Source organism: Eutrigla gurnardus, assembly GCF_963514095.1.
Source record: "Eutrigla gurnardus genome assembly, chromosome: 1".
Lineage (NCBI taxonomy): Eukaryota > Metazoa > Chordata > Actinopteri > Perciformes > Triglidae > Eutrigla > Eutrigla gurnardus.
The window spans coordinates 15,985,061-16,008,563 of NC_139915.1; the positions used below are offsets into that span (position 1 = coordinate 15,985,061).

The 23,503-nt window shown below is 41.9% G+C and overlaps 1 protein-coding gene across 1 annotated transcript in view; it reads right to left on the bottom strand.

Moving 5' to 3' along the window:
• Positions 1-19,302, bottom strand: part of LOC311012116 (neural-cadherin) — a gene marked incomplete at its 5' end in the record, with an annotated part of 428,889 nt that extends 409,587 nt beyond the window's left edge. Inside the window, one exon of the mRNA XM_084007453.1 lies at positions 18,249-19,302. Within this exon, the coding sequence (XP_083863579.1) occupies positions 18,249-19,302 (1,054 nt within the window). The remainder of the gene's footprint in view (positions 1-18,248) is intronic.
• Between the last annotated feature and the right edge of the window lie 4,201 nt (positions 19,303-23,503).

A 23,503-nucleotide genomic window follows, 5' to 3' on the forward strand; every position in this document is an offset into this window, starting at 1 on the left:
TCTGTTTGACAGTCTCCTCATGTCTTTAACACGCCGCCGGATTGCACAATCACTCACATTGATAGCGTGAGAGAGAGAGAGAGAGCAAGAGAGTAGGAAATGAGTCCCCTCTGAAAAGAAAAAAAAAGTGACGCAGAAAGAATAAGTGAAGAAAAGGTGAATAAAGCAGGCATATATCAGCAGCTGTGGAAATGTAAAAGGGTGGAAATAACAAGGAAAGAAGGGTTCAGGGAGAGAAAAATGGGAATGTGATAAAAAAAACAGCTGGTGTCAACGCTGGGAGAGATAGATAGCAGTAAGGGATGGAAGAGGGTGCCTGAAACCACAGGGAAAGCAGAGAAGAAAGGAAAATTACATGAAGAAAGGATTGTAGCACCCTATAATGTAATAATTGCCTGAAAATATAATACAATTTGCACTAAACTAGATCGAAAATGTGATAAAACCCAATAATGTAATAACTTCACCAATAATGTAATAAAATATCCTGACTGATATTGTAATAACATTTTCACTGATAATGTAATACCTTATTACATTATTGGGAATTTATTACATTTTCAGGAGGGTCTTTTTTTTGGTCATAACTGATCAATGTAATACTTATACTTATGGCTTATGTATACCCCTTTCAAATGAAGTGTTACTGAAGTTGTTTTGTTGGTTTGTGGTTGTTTTCACGAGGTAGTTAGACATCTGTGAAATGAAGAGGTACATTTAGGGAAGAATTACCTGGGGTCTCCAGTGCGGCTCAGAAGCTTATATCTGAGCTGGAATTCTGGTCTCCCAAGGAGGTAAGTCCATCACCCACTCAGTAGGACCAGGATGTAGTTGCATGCCCCTGAGTATTTGCACATAATGCATATGGCTCTATGGTACTCAAGGTCTGCAATTTAATCCAATAGTCATTCTGTTGTTTCAAATCCAGTATATATCATATTCTTAGATTCTTAAAAGTATGACATCAGTTTTGAAAAAAAAGAACCTCCTGAAAATGTAATGAATTCCCAATTAGGTAATAAGGTATTACATTATTGGTGAAGTGATTACATTATTGGGTTTTATTACATTTTTCGATTAAGTGTAAATGTTATTACATTTTCAGGCGTTATTACATTTTCAGGAATTAGGTTTGGTGGATGAGATGTGGGAAACAAATCAGACAGTGTGTTTGATGGCCTTGGAGTACGCAGTAGGGGGAAGTGTGTGTAAGGCCATGACATGTTCAAACACAGGGGAAGGAAACACTTCTATCATGGTCTACATCATGGAGGAGAAAAAATGAAGGAGATGTGTATCCGTGGATCTCTGGTGAAGTAAAAAAGGAGGAAGCAGAGCAAGGAGCTCTCCTGTGTGCTCAGCATATTAGAGGAGGTGCTGCGGGGCAGCGGTTAGACAGGGGGGGTCTGACATCACACACACACACTCACGCACGCACACACACACACACTCACATTCACAGCCATTTGATCCAAACATGCGCACTGACCCTCCCACACCCACTCACAATTACGCACGGACACACACATGCAGACATTAATTGATCCCGCTGCAGCAAAAGATGTTAAAAAAAGGCTAGACATGAGGAAACTGTCCTGTGGCCTCTACTCACAAACACACACACACACACACACACACACACACAAATAAATAGGCTACTTGTATCACAACAACGCTTTCACTTTAATTAGAGAGCAGCCAAAGAGGCAAAATGACTTAAGGATGGCACACAACCTTTACCGAAGAGTATGAGGCACGGAAGAAAGAGGTTGTCAACAAATTAACATCCTTTTTCTTTTAATGATGTGGTTTTCTTTGCATACTTTTGAGTGCTACAGACTCGAGCATGTACTGATGACAATATTTCTAGAAACAGTAGAGCTTATCACATGTTCTTGAGTAAGAAACTCCTACATCACCCAGCTGACGCAACTGCCAAAGTCTCTTTTCACGCCCAGTAGTTGATTGATTTTGAAACCTACAGCCATTTCTGCCTTAGCTGAATTTGTTTGGATGAATGAAAGTCAGGATGCAGACCAAAACTGCGATTTGGGAGTGTTTTCACAGCAACCTTGGAGGAAATTGTTTGTAGCGTAATAAGAACCACATAATGGCAATAAAAGCAATGACGCTCTACCTGCTCTGATACTGATGAAATTTGATTATACCCTATCAACATGTTTGCCACGCAACAAAATCTGACCGGTTAGGAAAAACACTGCTGTCACAGGGCTTTTTCTTGATACATTCAGGATCCACTTGAGAATGTCCTGTGTGTAATGTATCCAAACCAGCGTGTAAATGATGCCAAGCACAGTAGCACTTTAACTAATTTGGAATCAGAGATAGGTTTGAAAATGTTCTCACATTCGGGGAAATCGCAGGGAAAACACAAGGTGGCATTGAACACTCTCTGCAGTTAGCTTGAGTGCAAATTAGCCAATACTTTCACCTGACATCACACCTACAGTGTTACCTGGGGCAGATTTTGAAACAAGAAATATATGTATGTTTTTGTTCTTGTTCTTGCAGGAAACATCTGATCACTCAAAGCAATGTCTGTAATCTGAAGAAAAAGCTTTTCTGGCAAGATTTCATCAACCAATTGAAGATAAAACTGTCCTCAGCCCAGACTATTTCAGAAGCGACAGATGGTGCCAAGTGGTGAAGCCAGATATATTCAATTATGACAAAAGGGAAGTGTAGGAAGTGGAAGAAACACAATTGATTTTTCAATATATATATTAAAAATCAATGTATCCATCCAATATTTTATTCTGTATATTTTAATTTGTTAACTTTGTCAATTCTCATTTCCTATTGATTAACTTTCTTAGTCTCATTGTCAGTCCTGGCAAATACTGCTTGTTCATTGGGAATTGAACCCTCTCGCACACTACGCTGATACGACAAAACAAAGCGATATCTTATTACACCAATGGCAACACCTTGATAACAACATGAGACAGTAATTAATTTTCAGTTGTTTAATTTCCTTTTGATTGTGGCGTTCTGAGTCTGTATTTCCCATGCAGAAGCTTAATCTAGCAATTAACAATGGTGAGCCTAGTACAAATCAATGCCGTATTTCATTGAGGATGGTTTCTATGAGACAAGATTCCCCATTCTGTCTGAAGGTGTTCAGATTCACATCACATTTTAGAGCGGAGCAGCTGCGATGCTGAGACCAGGAGCACTCCAATCTGACAAAGACTTCCACTGTGAAAAACAAATTACTCAACACACGAAAAGAAAAAAAAAAGTTAACCTCTATACAGTGCTGCCCTCGTTCAACTCCCAATTTTATTCCCCACTTTAGGTATAAGCATTTATTAATCCATAAACCATGACGGGCTGTTATATATTAAAATCAATCTCCCAGTTTCTCAAATCACTGAAGTAATATATAGGCCCCTCGGTCTGTACACAACGGAGTCAAGCCTGCCTCGATTGGTTTGCCCATTTTACACCATTTTTATTAGGCATAAGCTGTATTCCATTACACCAACAGGCTATTTTCTGCACAGTATGTTTCTTGAGGAGCTAGAATAAGCAATATCTGCAAACAGAGTAAACGCTGCAATGGCCAGCTTCACCTTTTGAGGAACTAGAGAGACTTTAAATTGATACTACAACATTTTTTTTTTAATTAGTTTAAATGAGAGATGATTGGATGGACAGTAGCAGGAGGAAGCAGGCCAAAATTGAAAAAGGACAATAAAACTACTTGTTGCAATAATATGCATTTGGTTTAACAGACACTCTTACATCTGTCTTTATTGTTGTGACATAAAGGTCCCATATAACGAAAAAACAAGTTTTCTCTGGTCTCTACACCTATAAACTGGTACTCCCTGAGCCTGCAAACTCCCAGAATGAGGAAAACAACCGACTCCTGCATGGACTCTGCAGCCCACCCACTGGTAAAATGGTACTCCTACGGGCTGGTAAGATTCAGCTCCCATTGTTAAGTAACGAAGGGAGTCATTTGCATAGGCAGAACTCCTCTGCGCGATGATAGGAGATATCCGAGAGCGGGGCGTTCATCACCGAGGTGAAGTTCGGTGTGTCCTGCGGTGAGACAGCAGTGAGATAGCGGTGTTTCACAATGTCGGCGCTCAGAGCTTGACACGCAAATTGCTCTGTTGTTGCTCCCATTGTTAAGTAACGAAGGGAGTCATTTGCATAGGCAGAACTCCTCTGCGCGATGATAGGAGATATCCGAGAGCGGGGCGTTCATCACCGAGGTGAAGTTCGGTGTGTCCTGCGTTGAGACAGCAGTGAGATAGCGGTGTTTCACAATGTCGGCGCTCAGAGCTTGACACGCAAATTGCTCTGTTGTTGGTTGTACAAATCAACATAAGTGCTTATATTCTGTCACAGCTACGGAAGAACAGAAGAGACAGTGGTTGGGTTTCATTTTTAATGACAATGTGCCGGCTACGGTTCGTGTTAGCTTATATGTGTGTGCTAACCACTTCACATCGGACTGTTCAGTAACGAGGGTCAGTACAAAGCTGGCTTTTCCATGACACTGACTGATATTAAAAAAAAAAACAGTATAATATGGCAAGTAATATGATGAAGGTTAACCAAACACTGCAGTTTATACTACTCACTATTGTGGAAAAATTCTGATTACAAAATGGCAACACAGCTGATGATACTGTGTTAAAATGCATAACCTGGATCGTAACTGAAGCATTGATTCTCAGTGACGTCATATTCGTCACAACTATTCATCATTTGCATCGCATTCAAAATAATACAGGGGTCGACAATATAAATGGCCCGGTGGCCCAGACGTACTTTTAAAACCGTTCGGGCCACTAGAACGCTCCAAGAAAAATGTTCACACCGGCCGCCGAAGCGCTGCAAATAGCCGCGGAACGGAGCCCGCTTCCTTTTGGCGCCCTTGTTAACCGATAGTGTAGTTCAGACCAGACACGAAGCGCCGCGATACTACGCGGTCGTCTCGTGCCGTGCAGCGATCGTTTTGGAAATTTTCAAAATAAAATACCACGATTGACAAATGCAATCATATTTGTGTATCTAAACAGAGTAGAGAGATGAAAACAAACAAACAAACAAAATGAAAAAAAAATAGCTCTGAATGAACAACAGCTGAGCAGAAGCGCTTGTCGACCGTCGCGGAGAAATATGCGTCTGAACAGGGGGGCAGCGGATCGCGCGTGATTTTCATGGGTACACTTCGGCGGCCGGTGTGAACCCGGCCAGCACTCACTGCTGCTGACTGTTGACACAGAGTTTCTGTTCCTAACATCAGTAATGTTTCTAAAACCCTCAGTACCCGGCCAAACGTTGGGCAAAAAGAAAAGAAAAGAAAGGCACCAGAGGAGTTGAGAGGGAGTGACAGGAATTATGAAAAGAAAAGGGCAAGAAAGTTCCAGCCTCAGTGGCAAGACCACTGGAACTGGCTGGGATATGACAATTTAAAGAATGTGGTGTATTGCAAACTATGCAGGGCAATGCCCACCTTTGCAGACAAGTAAGTTAGAGAAAAGTTGAAGTTTATGAACAGAAGTGTATGATAACGCATGCTGTGTAACTACGGAGGCTTGAAAACGCAGATCTGCAAGCACATGTGTCCCATTTGTGACACACTGTAGATCGGTGTTTGAATTATTATTGTTATTATATTATTATTAATAACTTGGAATTATTATGATATCATTATTTTAATAATCTAATGATAAACACTTGCAGGAGATGTGAGTTGTGAGTCAATGCAGGGAAGCCTGTTTTGAGCTGGTGGCAGTCAGGGCCCAGAAGCAGACGCCCAGGATATACTGCCTGGGCATCAGGAGGGGGGCGCAAAAATCAACCAACTGAGGAGGAGATGGAGGAAGAACTGATTGTGCTTGAGTAATGCAGCACTGTTTGCAATTTTGATTTATGTATTTGCACATTTTGACCTCAGTACTGCCGTATTAAATTATTACTATGGGGATTGATTCCTGGCCCAGTGGTTACAATGGTGGGCCAGTGATCTTCAAAAGCAGAAATTTGCCACTGGCCCATTTCCCTTATTGTCTACCCCTGTAATACCTTCTCTCTCCAATCTGTCAGATATCCATGCATGTTCCATACATTTCTATGATAACAAAGTCTGACCAAACTGCCAGTCTTGTGTATTAGGTCCAAAGTAATGGTCAGTGTCAACAAATGAGGCCAAAGCAGAGATTTGTATATCAGAAACATTTCCACTGTTGACTGTTGTGGTGAAGAAAACTAAACATTTGAGCATTTTGTGCAGTAGGGCGCACATGATGACAAACCAGCTTGGCATTGGGAAATTTCTTGACACAACTCATAGAGCACAAATCATTTATTTGGTTGACGTATTACCTGTTGGAGGTTAGAGTTGTGATGTCCAATGAAACAGTTTTTTAAACTATTCGGTCCAGATGTATTTCTCCTTACATGGGAATAAAAAAGATATCATTGTTCATTAAAAAAATATTTGCAGAATTGTCTGTCGATAGAATGGTGAAAGGTGTTTGTTTCAGGGCTGGTGTGAAGGCTCTGCTGCTGTCCATGATGTGTGGGATCTGCTGTTGGACTCCCATTACAGTGATGGTCACTGCCTCCTCCGCTGGTGTGATGAGTCTTTCTCACACCTTTCCCATCACTGATCGTTAACACTTTTTAGTGGTTTGCTCCTGGGCTACAGTTGGTTCCTTGGAGAAAAGGGCTACAATGTGTGATTACATTCTGATGCAGGGACATAATTAAACTAGCTGTAATCCAATTAAAATTGTGTGACAGTGGAGTAGAGAAAGTGGCAAATGCTGCTTTGTGCTGATCAAGTTCTGTATTAAAATGGAGACATACAGCACCAACATATGCACATGTCAAAGAAAAGGTTTAGCAATTTGGGAAACAAGCCAATTCACTTTTCTGCCAATAATTAGATGAGTGCATCAACACAACTTCCATATCTGTATGTTAAATATGAAGCTACAGTCAACAGCTGCAGGGCTCAACACTATCTCTATCTATCGGCTTTTGGTTGCCCTAACTGAAAATATAGTTTCTACGTTTAGGCACTTTTAGTCAGAAGCAGTGTCTTAACTTTGGGTCTCTTCTGTCAACTTCAGACTGAGCCATGCTAGCTGTTAAATAGTTTCCAGTCTGTATGCTAAGCTAAGCTAACCGTCTCCTGACTGAAGCTCCATCTCATATAGACACATACAACATAAAATGTGTTTGCGACCATTGCTACACTTTGTGTGTGCAAGCAGAGAACCAACGGCAAGGACCTTGTTGACCCAGAGGTTTGTCTGTAAACTGCTGTATACCTGAACTAAGCTATTTTAGTGAGTGAGCTTAAGAGATAGAATGAGTGGATCTGATATGTATGGCCTTGTGAAGGTTAAAAGAAGTAATCCAGTAATACAGTGTCCAGTCATGGTTCAGTGTCTCTGTGATGTTGTGTACTATAGTAATGTTCTGTCTGTGATTATCCTTCTATGTTTTATCCTTGTTAGGCCTGGTGGTACACTGCTCAAACTGGTGTGTGTTACAGCTCTTTTACTGTACTGTAGCACAACCCACCACATAACGTATTTTTTTAATCAAATATGTCCCCTGAGAACAGGATTCATATAACTGGTTTCTTCCACTCACGATGAAGTAAGTCTGTTTTTTTTATTATTATATATATTTTTTAAAACATTATACATGTAGTTAGACTGTTAAACTGTTTTTCACAATTTTGTGTTTGAGATTTATTGGGCAGTGCTGAAATCATGGCTCGATGATACACTGGAACCACTCCCCTAACACGATATCAAAACTAGAGCACAAAGCATCAGTTGTACTGCTGCTCAATCAGAAGTTTAAAAATGTATCATAGCAAAACGAAATAAAACAAAAACGGAAGTTAGCCTGCTCGGTTGGTGGAACTGGTACACATGTTCTGCCCATAGTGTCAACATAAAGCAAAAGTAGTGTAATATCTGTAAGGGGCCAATCACATGGACACGCCTCGCTAGAAATGCATCACTCGCAGAACCATTGTTCTCCTCAGTCCTCAGTGTTCTCCTTCTTTCGCCACGTGTCACACTTTTCTAGTTCTAGCTTAGTTCCGAACATGCTTTTCAGCACCGGGCACATTTCCTCACCATCCGTCAATGTCACACGTGGCCCAGGCACCCAATCAAATAGGCAGCTTTACTACTTAACTACTTCATTGCTGTTTTGGTGACGGTGGATGTGGTTGGAGCTAGGGATGCAATAATACAGTTAGCTCATGGTTAAATACGTACCTCGGTTCATGGGTCACGGTTCTGTTTCGGTGCACATTTTGTACACAAGGAGAAAAAAAAATTGCTATTGATATATTCTTTATTTTATTTTACTTTCAGACACATTCAAGTGTATTGTAAAATACAATAAATAAAAATATGTAAAAAAAAATATAACACTTTCAAATGCAAAAGAGCTTCTTAGCCTTGACAACTGGATAAAAGGCGGTAAAACTATTTAAAAAGTAAATGTACATATTTTAAATAATCATAATACTGTTTTAAATAAAAAAATACCTGTAAACATAAAATCCAGTACTTCAGTAGCCTATATATGATTTTCATACAGGGGACGGATTTGAAATACTGTGCTCTTCATCTCCCACTCCGACATATAGCCGACTGTCACAGTGAGATAACTCTGTTGCCTGAGAGATCCAACTATCTGTGGCTGGCTTTAGCCAGTTCCACATCGATGCCTTTCCGTTTTATAGAAGTCTGGAATTACGTTAGTGCTGAAAAATGTGCGCGATGGCAGTGTAAGGCGGATCGAGCGTTTTGATTAGGTGACGGAAGCCTGCATCACTACGGAAAAGGGCTGCAAATCTTTAGTAATAAATGTCCCCACTGCACTGTTCTTGTGTTTTACTGCACCGGTAGAATCGGCTTGTTGGAAGGCATCAGCGAGAGACAACTGTTTTTTAAATGACGGTTTTACCTGCTCAGCCGTCCTGCTTCCAGGACATTGGATATTTACTCGGCAGGGAGGCGTTCCCCCATCACAGCATGTGAACACATGCTGCGTTCAAGTGCTCCTCTAAAGCTAAGACAGGGCCAGTTCAGAGAGAAATACAAGCATGCAAACATGACATTACATGAAATGTCACAGCACTAAATCCAACTTGTCTTGCATTAGTATTAAGCAGCAATAATGACAAGTGATTCTTATCATCAATTTGTTTATTTATAAACGGACTAACGGAGCCGCCGTGAGTGGCTGAGGCCACTGTTTGTTTACCTCAACGTTTCGAAGATGTTTTACTAGGCAACGTGCCACTGGAGCAGATCAAAGCTGGTAGTTACTTGCACAAGGCCGCCGTTGTATCACCAAAATCTTTATGATGCAGAGCACAGCTTCACTTGCGGTTGAAGAGTCGTGTAAATATGCAAGATGGGCAAAAGTTCACCTTTCACAGTTGTTTTGAAACCTCAAGCTAATCAGATTTCCGATATGTCACACGGCCTGCACCGCTTTTCTGGTTCCACAAAGCCAGGATGCTTTGTGAAAAAGAGACACTGTTGTGATGTTATGCCGCAAAGCAAAGTTATTTATAAATGGTACGATTGCGGCATAGTGTTGACTCCTTTCTTTGATACCAAAGCGGTTTTAAAATGTTTAAACCAGCTCAAGCCTAGCTACGACTGCTACACATATGTAGATCAGAGGAAGGTAACATTGTGAAGCAGCTTGTTGTTGTTGGTTCCCAGAGTGTATAACTCACTGAACTTTCATCAAGCATCATGTAGGCTACTTTGTCCAAGACCTTATTTTCAGAAAATGTGAAGATATCTGAGGTGTTCTGATTTATCATGACTAGGGTTTAGTGCCACCTACAGCTAACATATTCTAGTTTACACTTTAACAGTTAAAACAAAATATGCAAGCAATTATTGAGAAATTAAACAAGAGGCATTAGCCAAGTGGAAATGATGTCCATGACAAATTAATAGTGTCTTATTCTGGTAGGTACACTTCTTCTACCATCTTCAGGCATTAGGTGATCGGTGACCTTTTCCAACTCTAAAAGGTTTCTTTTGTCACTGAAAAGAGTTAGATCCTTAAAATGTAAAGCAGTCACTCTAAGAAGTGATTTTTGAAAGGTGACAAATGGAATATGGCTTCCGACATGCCTACTGCAGTTGCTCATATCTGACATTAAACACTGAAAAGCTTTTAAAGTTTCTGTTTCGCATTGATGGATTGCAGGTCACGATTGAATCAGGGTACAAGCCTGTCTTCAATTTTCAATCTCAGACAAAATTGTCAGGCTCTCCACGTCTCTGCAGCACATTTGGGTTTGGATGCAAATCTGCCAAACTGGTCTGTCACGAAACATGATGAAGGCAATGTTCTCTCAGAACAAATGATGATACACTTTAAGAGTTCCTGGCAATGACAAATGGGTGAAGGAATTAAAAGTATATTTGAAAAAAAAATCCCTGTCATGTTTATCTTCTGTAAAGCCAGTAATAAAATGGTTGTAAAACACGACTTAAAGGACAAATGTGGAGGATTTTGTGGCATCTGGCGGTGTTGAACTGCAGCTGAATATTAAGCATGTAGAAGAAAGTATGGTGGCCTTCAGGTGCATTTGCGCTACCAAATTCAATCTCACTTCAACGCAAAAATGTGAAAGACCCTCTCTAGAGTCAGTGTTTGGTTTGTCTATTCTGGGCTACTGTCACTTTAGTATAGTTACAAATAAATATTTCAAATGTTATGTCATCACAGTTTTTCACTTGACTTGACTTGCCACTACTTCCTGGATTTTAACGTCCGGATTTAAATGTATGGAGTTCAGGAACAGGACCATGGCTCTAAACTATTCAAAACCCATTATTGGCATGATCTATGTTAGTGAACTTTATTTAACATTTTCACTTCTCAGTGTTTAAGCTTCAACTTCACTCAGCATGCACACTTAAAATAAAACAAAACTCACATTGTTCTAACCCCTCGTATGACTTCTTTCAGTGTGTTCAGGTTCAAGTCATTAAGCAAGTTTCATAGATCAGCTGCAATTATTCTACAGCAAGCATATGTATCAAATTTATTTCTGAAAATGTTGCCTTTGTTATGTTTAAAATGCTGCATTTCACACCTTTAACTACCTTTCATCTTAAGCTCTGAGCTGCTGAGCTGTCTCGTTTACTGCTACCAAAGTAAGAGTAACTGCGTTTTTCATTCCTCCAGGACATTCCACAGGACATTTGACAATATCAGTAGCCGAGATTTGGGATTCATACAAACAGCAGTTGGCAAACCATTGGTGACAGACTGGGAGTCATCAACCATCATGGGCGCAGAAAATGCAGCATTCTGTGGAAGCAAATGAAAAGGGCAATCGGAAATGCCTCTGGAAGCTAAGTAATTCCAGGGATGGTGGCATGAAGACTTATGTTGTGTCTAAATTAACCATTTACATAAAAGAAACAATGCACGGAAAAAACAAAATCTATCTTTATTGGGCACTGAAGAGAGCAAAAAGCAAAAAGACAAGCGTTCTGGGAGTCAATGAAAGTCTGCCATGAGGTGCAGAAAATGCAGTCTCTCTGGATGCTGAGCTGAAGCCGTGTGTGCTGACTATGTGCTTCTGTGTCTCCATGTTATTTATTCCGATTATTTGTGTAAGTAAGAAAAACAAACTGCAAGGGCTGGGCGGTTAATCTTATTTTATTTCCAATTCTGATTTAGGCTCTCAACAGTTATGAAAACAAGATGATAAAATGATTATTCTGGCTCTTGTGTTGTTTTGTATGAATCCCATGCAAGCCTTTGCTTCACACCGGTGCACTTTTACCCTGCATGGCAGGTCAGCGCGGCTGCTGCCCGCTGGCTGGCCCTCGCCAAGCATTACATCCATGGCTGTGTGTCGCGCCACGCCGTGTCAACTCTAGGTCAGCATGGAAATGCCGGGGAGAAGATGGCTTTTGGCTCTGGCTTACAGCACCCCCCTTGTCTGGACCCCACCATTTCCCAGGGCTGTGGACTCCTGTGCCCTCTTTCGCTGCAGGGAGGGACGGGGCTATGAAAACTGGAAATGATGTTCCCCATTTAATTTACATGCTTTGTGGGAGTGACTCCGTTGCCATGTCATCCCTATATATATATATATATATATATAAAACTAATATATATAAATATGTATAAAAGTAATCTGGCAACCCTAAACTCACAATAAGCACAATGCTGTATAATGCTGTGGGTGAACGTACAGTGTGTGTGTGTGTGTGTGTGTGTGTGTGTGTGAGATGTCAAGTAAGTGGATGCAAAAGCATTCCATGTGCATTTTCATGAACGAGGAGCCAAAAAACATGAACAATAAGTCCATCTTGATCATGAGGGCATGCTCAGTGTGGTTGCACGTGGCACAAATCTGTTTAGGATCAACAGTTTTCTTGATTGAAACCAGCTGTTTCATTGACCAAAATCCCATGCAAGCTACAACACACAAACTCAATCTGCACCCATGCATGTACACGCGTCTACAATCAATCTAGAGTCTTTTGAAAAAAATGCTTTCCATCTCTGTTATATTTATATCAAGAACATCTTCATGGCCAAAGATTGTTTATGAGGTGAGAAACCCTTCACTCTAACAACACTGTACATCTACCAGTGGGTTTTTGTGGTCCAAACAACACACTGATACTTCTTCCCTCTAGCCGATTGTGCAACATCAATTTCACAGTATGTGGTTAAATTAATAACATGTCAATTATTGAATATTGTCCACTCAGTAGTTTTGAAGCTGGATGTTCATATGATGTTCAAAGATTAAGGTAGTGGTTTTCTAAACTTTTTCTGCAGGGCCCCCCTTTTGCACATTTTACATTTGTTTGAAATTTCATTGCCAATTTACGCAATATCCGTGTTTACGCATCGCAGAGATCAATAGATGGCGCTCTCTGTTCAACAAAGGGTTGAAAGCAATGGAAATATATCGGCCTTCAACCCTTTGTTGAACAGAGAGCGCCATCTATTGGGCTCAGAAAATAAAGAAAATGCTTCACGAAGCTTCATTTGGACATCACTACTAATTCTACATTCACTACTTTTCCTGTAACTCTACCGCTGTGAGCATCATTTGACATGCATGAAATGAGACGTGTCATTTATCGTCCATAATTTGATGAAATGTTCATTCAAATTGTTTTTTTATTCTATTGTATTTTGTCAAAGGTATTAAATTAGTTATTAAAACATTTGATTTGTACAATGGGTTGCTTTAAATGAGTGCAGTTAAGACAGAATGTTCTGACAGCAGATTGAGGGACATCATTATGCAAAACTAAATGTGGTAAAGTGACTGTATTGTGAGTGTTGGTTGCTGGTTGCTTGCTTCACGAGTCTCTATACAAACTATAGGAACGATGGAGATAAACTGCTCATTACGTAGCAGGAATTCTGCAGGCACTGGTTAATGAAGCCAAGACAACACATCTGCTAAAATGGATTCAATGTCACATAATAAAAGGAGGAACACATATTAGACTTGGCATGACAGTAACGGCAAGTCATTTGAGAAGACAAAAAGAAAATTATTTTAACCTTTCAGTGATGCCAGCAAAGCTGTGACTCATGCTGCAGTCTGCCTTCTGAAGCTGGATTTCAAAATACACTTCACAAAAACGGCAAAGAATTTGTAACTGCCTTTTAACACATCCCTGACTGAAGGTAAGGAGAGTCAAATGGCCGTGTATAAATACTGCAGCAATATGGGACGAACAGAGGAGCCATTAAAAAATTATAGAAACAACGAAGTCACATTGGAAAAGACTTGATGTTGACACTTAAACAAATGATTCCCTGTAATGTGAGAAAGGAATACTGCTGATCCCACTGAGAATAGTGTGTCACATTCTAGTCTGCACCAAAAGAGTTGTGGTTTCACACCCAGCAGGTACACATCTAACAGGGTTTTCAAGTTTTGACGGACCAAATCCGACTTAGTATCCATATAAGTGGGATTTGCATGTATGCAAGAGAATATTGGACTCATGTGGCACAAGTTCAATGGAAAACCTGCCCGTTCTAAACATACAAATGTTCAATTGGTATTATTAATAATGTGTTTTTGTCTATTTAACATATTGTGGGTGTCCTGATGAAGGCTGCTAGAACACATGACAAGAAGGATGTATTTGCCAGAGAAAGAGTGCAAGTCTTGTGTATTTGATGCTAGGGCTGGACAATTATGGAAAAAATAATAATCAGGACTATTTTTGATTGATATTGAAATCACGATTAATAAACTTTTTAAATATAAAAAAGAAGAAAAAAAACCCAGAAATAAATTAGGAACAAGTAAAACATATATTAAATAATATAAATAAATTATAATAAAAAATAATAGCAATAAAAAAAACATAAAAATAAATACCCAGTCTACATGCACTCAGACTGTTCTCCCTGCCGTTTGCTTCCTACAAACTGAGGTTTTTGGCAAGAACACCAGTCTTTTCACTTGAACAAATAATAGCAATACCAATGTAAAAGCAATGAATAAAAATAAATAATACTCAGCAGTGGAGACATCTTTTTCAACTTCAGCGGCACATTTATCGTACAACGCAGACAGTACAACTCTGCTGAAGTGTTTGCATGATCGCAACACGTACCACTTGTCCAAAGTCTTGAAGCCTGGTTGCTAACTGTACTGATAGGACACAATCATGTCCTTAGCTAGCATAAATGTCGCAGCCTCCGTTGTCGCTCGCTGTCGCCGGGAGCCGGTGGGACACGGAGCGGCATCGTAAAGAGTGTCCTCGATGGAGGACTGGGTTGTGGTGGCTGCTTTTCTGCCATGTTGTCAATCGCTTGTTCCACAATTGATCCACACACTCACTGCTGCAGCTGCAGGCGACACAGGTGTGTTCACTGTGCTTTTACAGCGCAGTAATTTAAATACACGCCCTGCGGCGGCACATTAATCGTTTTTCTTCAATTACAGTGTTTTCATGATCGTGAGAAGCCAAAATCAAAATCGCGATCAAAATTCGATTAATCGTCCAGCCCTGTTTGATCCAGTTTGGCTAGAAAAGATGAAAGTGTAGAAGGTTATTATACGTTAAAAAAGACATAAGACACAAACGCAAGGAAAGAAATATCAGTGAGGTCTTTTTTCAAATGGGAAAGCTGTAAAGCTGGACAATGGACTTGTGTGTGACTGACGAAATAAATCATTTGAATAATTGACCAAATTAATAATTCCATTAATCATTGTGCCAACACGAGTCACCACAATCAAAGAACAGTGTCAGATTGGCTGTTTTAGAGGGGGGGAGAAATCTTAATTAATGGAGAAAATTAATGGAGCCCTCACTTTTAGGTGTTGCCTCATTATTAAATGACTTGTGAAAATGAAAAGGTTTGTTATATGAGAGGTTAGATGTGCACACATACACATTATAGGAGAATAAAAGAGCAGGGAAGAGAGAACGAAAGAAAAGAAAGGTGAAAATAGTGAAAGACAACCCTGTGTGACTTTAACTTGCATGTGTAAATGTAAGTTCATTCCCTGGAGATTTAGCCTCATCTGGACCACAACCATTTCACGGCCAACTCCAACCCAAACCCAAACAACTCTTTACTCTCAAATATAATGGTTTAACCCCCCCCGCCCAACACACACACACACATTAAACTTGTGGAGTGGGCCACAAATGCGGACAAGAAGAAGTGATCTCTGATCCTGATACGTACATCAAGCCTCACGCACACACACACACACACACACCCCTCGAAGTATCATGTCGGAAGCCCTCTCTCTCTCTCATTCACGCACACACACACACACACACACACACACAGTGTTAAACTGTGCCTCCACTCAAACTAAATCCCTGGAGTGAGAGTGAAAGTCTGCACAGAGAAAGTAAGAGAGCAAGCGGGAGAGAGGGAGAGAAAGCGAGACAGACAGAGAGAATGAGATGGGATTACAGGGATAATGCGAGCAGATGGAGGGAGGTCGAGGCTCCAGCAGGACTCTCCACTCCAAACGGATTAAAAGACTTCAACAGAGCTACCGACAACCCGACGGATGCTGCCGTCCTCACGCTTCAGACACCGAGCTGAGCCAGGCTCCTTCCCCGCCACTAAGCCCGGAAATTAAAACTTGCCGCCTTTCAGCATGACGCGGTAAACAGTCAGGTCATGGATGTGTATTTCAATCCACGCCTGTGAAACACATAAAAGGTTTTGGGCTTTTTAAAAAGCCATCCATTTAGGAAACATTTACGCTGATCCTCCTCTTTAAACTTTGCATTAGCATGCGTCCTTTTAAGGGCAGATCTACTCGAGAAATAGATGCGGCCAAGACAGATTGAAGATTCAATCATCCAAACCAGCACTGGTCAGAAAGGGATTTGGCCACATCAGCGACACTATGTCATATGTCGTTAATCTTCAAATACATTAAGCCTTTGTAGACATAATTAAATAACGTATAACTCATCCTTATTGTATCTGGTTGCATTACTGGATTACATATTAATATCTACTTTCGATGCACTAAACATTTATTTTTTATATCAAAATACAGATGACAGTCCTGCCACTGCCTCTCCTACATAGTATTTAAAAATGACAACGAAACCTTGCTTTGTTGTTGTTCCTCCTCCACCAATATCCTGACAATGTATTCTTCACAAGGATGTTATTATTTAGCTGTCTGCTGTGTTTGATTCCTGTTCATTTGTAAGGAAAATATAACAAGGTGGTCTGTCAGAAAAGGATGAAACTACTTCAACTTTTGACAGTGCCGGGAAATGCATCATCTACCAACGGCTGGTGAAATTTGTTGAAATTGCTTGAAATTGATTTTTTTTTTTTAACCTGTCTCCAAAGCTCATCTCGGGTAAGGATGGATGTGAAAAACGTCCCAACACGAGTGCCTCTTTAAAGTCAAACAGCAGCTGCTCTGCAAAATAAATCTCGGAGGATGCTGTAATAGTGCGACACTAAAGCGTCAAATGCCATACTGAAAACATAAAGTTCTTCCATCAATATTAATGTGTTGAAAAGGAAGTGATTGTGACAAATAGATTGTTGCTGGCAGTGTAAAGGCATCGTGTGCCAACAGCAGGCTCAGCTTCTTCCCTGCGTAAGGATAGTTCACATTACCGAGACCAATAGGTTACATTGATCTGGTCGCTCCCCCAGTCAGACGCTCTGAAGGGAACGGAACAAGCAGCACAGCTCCTCCAGTCATACAATACAGACAGATGGAAACAGAGGTGGAGGGATAAATTAGAACCAAGTGCAAGCTCATCCATATTGTGCCTTCATTCTATAATCCAGTCCACAGTGTCACAGACAATTAGTCCAGCCTTTCATCTCTCCACGTATTCATTCATTACTGTGAATCTGGCTCGCTCTCCGACTCCCCTTGCTCTCCTGCTTCATCCGCAGGTGATAATTAACCTGTTGGTTAGTTACGCAGGTGCTTCCGCCCCGACGTCCCAGCATCTGTTGCCGCCGGCAGCAGCAGCAGACGCATCCACGCTCTGCTCTGACTTAATGCGATGCACATGAATCATCATCAGCACTGATGGTCGTCACTCTGTTTAACCTCTATTGTAAACACCGGGCACTCTGACACTGCTTAGCCAGAACTCTCATGGATGCAGTGCTTGGATGTGAGGCTGGCTGGGAAAGATGATGTTCTAAACCGAGGTGGTTAGCACTCACTTACCACAGCAACAGGGTTCCTAGCTTCCTCACAACTCAAACACACATCACCCTGACCTCAGGTTGCTGCACACAGTGGTTGCCTCTGCTCTTAAATAATGACGTTTCAGATACAATTTCATATTGGGCCAAAATAATAAAGTATTAGAAACACGTTTGTGTGGATTTCTCCTCTTTGTAACCAAACACATACTGTATCTTCTCCAGTGACTCCCATATTGAGTCCAGGGGCCACAAGGATCCTTGTGGAGAGTTCTAGTGAAGGAAATTAATTTTGCATCACATCATGATGTCACCAGAACTGATGCGGAACTGTTTATGCACACGATAGTCCACAGTGTCAGAAATGCAACCAGATGACACAAAATATAACAGATTATGTTTGTCTATCGCTTAGTGTAATGTGATGTGAACACACCGTGATACCGTCTCTCACTCTCTTCCGCGCGCTCTAACGCACACGCGCACACACACGCACGCACGTGTGTTTTCGGTCTTTCACTCACCTCGTTTATCCTGAACTTTGACGCTGATCTCCACCAGAGGCTCCGTCTCCCGGTCCAGTCTCCTTGATATGACTATATCCCCGCTGTCCCGGCTCACGCTGACCGGTGAGGTCTCCTCGTCGGGCTCCACCAGCTCAAACGCTGCCGACTGAAACCTCACCGGATTCAGGTTCATCACCACTGAACCTATCCCTGCATCCTCGGACACGTTGATGAACACGGGGTTGTCTGATTCCAGCGCTGACCGGGACCTTCGCGCCGGTACTTTGATTTGCGATGTGGGTTTCCGTTTACCCAGTTGGGGGTTCGGCGAGGACGTCACGGGCCACTGCCGGGGATTTATCTCCACAGCTATGCCCGGGCTGGTGCGAGAGGGCCACCCGCGGTCGCGGGCAAACACTTTAAACTTGATCGGTTGAGCCAGACCGAGGATGGAGTCCACCAGGAGAATGTCTCCGGTTTTGGGCACCGCGTAGAAACTCCCGTTTTTGGGCAAAGCGAAGTAGATGAGCTCCGCGTTCTTGCCGCTGTCATCGTCCCGCGCGGTGACCGTGTAGATCGCCGTGCGGAGCGCAGTGGCATCGTCCAGGCTTAGTTTCACAACGGCGCCGGGGAAGGTGGGCTGGTGGTCGTTGGTGTCGAGGACGTCCACCTTGATGGACGCCACTTCGGCGACAACCGGAGACTCCGGTTCCACTTCCCGGGAGAGTCCCGTGCATTGTCCGCAACACAAACCAAGACTCAGTGCGTATTCAGCCCGCTCCTCCCGGTCCAGAACCCCAGAAGTCTTCAATAAAATATGTCCCCGCTTGTGGTGCGCAAAGACACGGAAATTTTCGCTCCCATCTCCCAGGAGTTTAAAGTGCGCCGCGAATTCCTCGGTACCGCACAGCCTCTGCGAGTTGAGCCGCTTTAACGGGACGCTCAGTCCGTTGATCCGGGAGCCCGGGGACGAGTTCTCAAATACATGCCCGTGGAAGAACGGCACCTGGTCCACGGTCCCGTTCCCGTGTGCGCGTGAAAAGAAAAAAGGTAAAAACGCGACCCAAATCATGACTGGATATCTCATTGGCTCCACCGCACTAAAGCACTCGTGCCACACTGCAACCCATGAGTGCACTCGTTCCTTGGGGGTATTTCTCCTCTTTCCCTTTTTGATGCACAACTTCCGTTAAACCGGAACACGGACGTTCGTTGGCACCATACTTCATCTCGACGCGGGGGGAACTTTGTCTCTGTGTTTGTTTGGTGCGTCCTCCTCCTCTCCCGCTCGCTCGCCTGTCTGCTGTCTCACCAGCAGCGCTGTCTGTGCGCGTCCCAGGAAGAAGAAAAAATGCTTCTTACGGCTCGAATGCTCGCTCACCTCCGTTCCCTTCCCCTCGCTCTCTTTTACGTGCGTTGTTTCCGACCGATCTCACACGGGGGGAATAACACTTAATCCGCCTTGCGTTTGAGTTGCGGCAAAGCTGTGCGCAGCCACACAGCGGCTTGCTTTCCAGATGGATCCGACCTCTTATTTGAAGAAAATGAGTGTTCTCTGACGCGTTTCATCAGAACCGACTGTTTTACGCACGCATTGTCAACATCGTTGAGCGTAATGCATCTGCAACAAAGTGATGCAGCGGGAACGTATTGTCTCATCGGAAACGAACTTCTCGGAAAAAGGAGCACGCGAGTCGAATCAACTCGTGTGCGCGCACATAGGCCCACACGGCCAATAGCGCGCGATTGTGTCTGCGTGTGTGCGCGCGTGTCTGTTTGTATATGTCAGGAGGGGGGATCCTCAGGGAAAAAACCCGACCTCCCCTCTCCCAGTGATCAATGTCCAGTCTTGCACGTCCAGATCCATCACTCCTTTTTCCAATAGCACGCCGGTCCATTGGATTAAAATAATGTAACAATCGATCATTTTAAAACGCCTCCAGGGGGGCAAAGAGAAAATAAAGGATTCAGCTCCAGGCGAGAACTCCAGAGCTGTCTTTATGTCTGCAGAGAAGTGCCCTATTTGAACGTGTTCAGCACCCGCTGTTTTCTTTTTGGTGTTGTTTTGTTTTGTTTGTTGTTACGCAGCTTTTTGGTCTCCAGGGTTCTGTGAATGTTGAAGCCAGGTCTCGAGATGAATTGAGAACAGATTTTTATATAACAGATATTCACTTTCATATATCAACTCTCCCTTTCATATCTGCTCCTCGCATGTAGATACGATTCAATACCAAATTGAGAGGCTCAACATCTTTTCATGTGAACCCCTGCTAATAAATCTGAGACTGTTTGTGGATCCAAAGCATGCTGCATGGTCATTATTTCATCTAAAACACCCAAGTCAGGGTGCTTTGCTTGTACTTGTGTGCTGTTTGAACTCCTACTCACTAAAGCACTGCAACTGGTGCACTTTTAAAAGTTTAAAAATCAGCAGTAGTCCTTGGAAAACACTAGTTTCAGGCTTGTTCATAGAGTCAGTCAAAGTTTGGTTTTCTGTGGGATTGAATTTCCATCAGTGTTTAGCATAACATTTATATTCAGCATGTGAAGGGGATCATTTATGACTTCTCATAGGTGTCTCCTGGTTGATTCACACCATACAAACACATTTTATTGACTTCTCATTACTCTCAATCAGCCATGAGGGACCACATGTTACAACAGCTGCTTCATTTTGGACACTTGCTTCAAACTGTTCCTGCCTTGATTTCCACAACTACGAGTATGATGTAAGTTTGGCACAGCTGTATGCACTTATGTTCAGTTTTCATCACGATGGGGGATCATCTTTTAACCAAGAGCACATTTCAGCACCATGGACAGCTCCTTAGCAGACCAAACATAAAGTTTTGTCTCCCAAAATCCATTAAACATAGTTAATTTGAAAACCTAACACTTGTCAACTGTCTCCCACAGAATTGTGCCCATACAGCTATTCTGCACTCTGAATTACATTTGCAGGGAAATTAACAGTCACAGTTTGAAATCCAGGGATAACCAACAAAACAAAACAAGCTTTGTTGATTACCGAGGCTAAGCCCTCACTGCAGCAAAGGCAAGGCAAGGTCACAAACATGACGTCATTGTGTCTCTTATGCCGCACACAAAGTTCTTACCTTTAACCGAGACATAATAGAGATAACTTTTATTATGCCCTTTCCATAAGGACAGGAGGCAGACTCGGGGTTTGCACCTCACTGTTCAGTTCATAACTGTTGTACTGCTCAAACCTTGATTCTCACGATGATCATCAGGCACCAATGAATGTTTCTGTATAAGACATCTACCATCTCCAGAGGTCTCCTTGCTTCTACTTAATGTCCATCACAGAGAGTTAACTGCACAAAGCCAGCTGCATAGTTTAAATAAGAGTGCATCTGATGAGCGAGACGTGCAAGTGAAAAACACCGTCTGATAGGCTTGCGGCCTAGACAGGGGCATTGTGGTTTTTTTTCATTCAATCAAACATTACAGAGATGGTCATTGCAGGCACACCTGGCAGAGATATACTCTTGACTCGGTGCACTTTTCTAGTTCTACCATATATCAACACCACAGGCATCCATCCAATTCATCTGAAGGCTACAAAACAAATTCCCCTAGTAAGTGCATGTTCTATAATGCAGCTTGTGACCTTGGCACATAAACTCCATCAGTGAACTGTAATAATTTCACTTGTTTGAGGCAGCTTTGCCTTCTCCAAGATGTTGGATTTAAATGTTCTTTAAATTAGTGTTGTGGAAAAAATGAATCTGCCCAATAAAGATTAACAGCCAGGATCAGCTTTTTCTCCGAGGTTTATTCGACAAAGTATTTTCATCCGCAGAAAAAAATAGTTTGCGCCTGCCTTCTCATGCAAAAGTTCAGAAACAGCAGGAAACTTCCTTTTAAGGAAGAGGAATCATACCATAGACAAAAGACAGGTCATGTCCTATCTTACAAAGACAAGATTTACAGAACACAGATGTCATAATGTCCTCTGAAATTATCTCATGTCATATGGCACTCATGCTCATATCCCCTTACTAAGCACAACCAGACAATCATTTTAGTCATAGAATAACACTTGAAAAGAGGAGATGCGGATCAACGTCTGACCTGACAAAGATTCTGATTATAAATTACAAACATCCAAAATCCCCATAACAGCCCCCCCTTTGAACATTTTATGTTCACTAGAAAAGGTAATTTCTAATTGTCTATGTCTCTAATTCACAGTCAGGATTAACAGGGCATGCATTGAAACTGGAGAAAAAGCCTTTTATATTATGAAAGAATAAATCATAAGCTGTTCTTCATTGCATTCATTGTACATGCATGTGGAAATAGTGAACAAGCAATGTTGATAAAAAAAAAAACAATCATACTATTAAAAGCATAAGCTAAACAATCCATATCAGGAGTGGCCACCATTGTACCAGGAACAGTGTTCCAGTTTGAACGAGATGTGAACCCAAAAGCACGACTCTGAATCACAGGTAACAGTGAATAAAAGTATTTTAATGTTCAAAGTGACAAACAAGTGTGGGTGAGGAGGGGTGGTGCGAGGTCCCGGGGTCCCAACGTGGTTCGCTTAATTAGCGAGTTTGGTGGAATACCCCTCTGGGAGAAGGCAGGGGCCTGTACTACGAAGTGAGTTCAACATACCCAGGGTATATTTCAGAGATCCAGCTTCGTAACCCTAACAAAGGCAATCAGGGATAAGCGGTCACACAAAGCTGGTTATCAACTTGGTAAGTCAACCCAGGCTTTCCCTGTTGAGCTATAAGTGCGTGCACATGAAAGAGGCGGCGTTTGCAGCATTTGACCAATCACAAACATGGACCAGTCTACGGGCAGCGGTGCGGCATATTTCAGGTACGAGGAGCAAACCATAATCTTACAGAAATACGAAGAAGTTCAACGTATAATACAGGTAAAAGGCAACAGTTTAATTTGCCAAATGCAGGAAGGATAGCTGGCAAAAACTCGCCGACTGTGTGAATGCGTAAGTCGTAATAGTGTTAATAGTCATATCAAAGTCAAAAGTCAAAGTAAGCTTTATTGTCAATTCTGCAATATGTGCCAGACATACAGAGGAATTTAAATTTTGTTTCTCTCCGACCCACGGTGCAATATAACAAAATAAAATATATGTACAATAGATCAAATAAATTCCAAGTAGTGCAAGAGAAATTCAAAATCACAAAAAAACTGAATAGTGCAAGTAAGTAGAAAAACAGGAGATGAAAATGTGCAATGTAATGCAATATATGAACTATATAAATATGGAT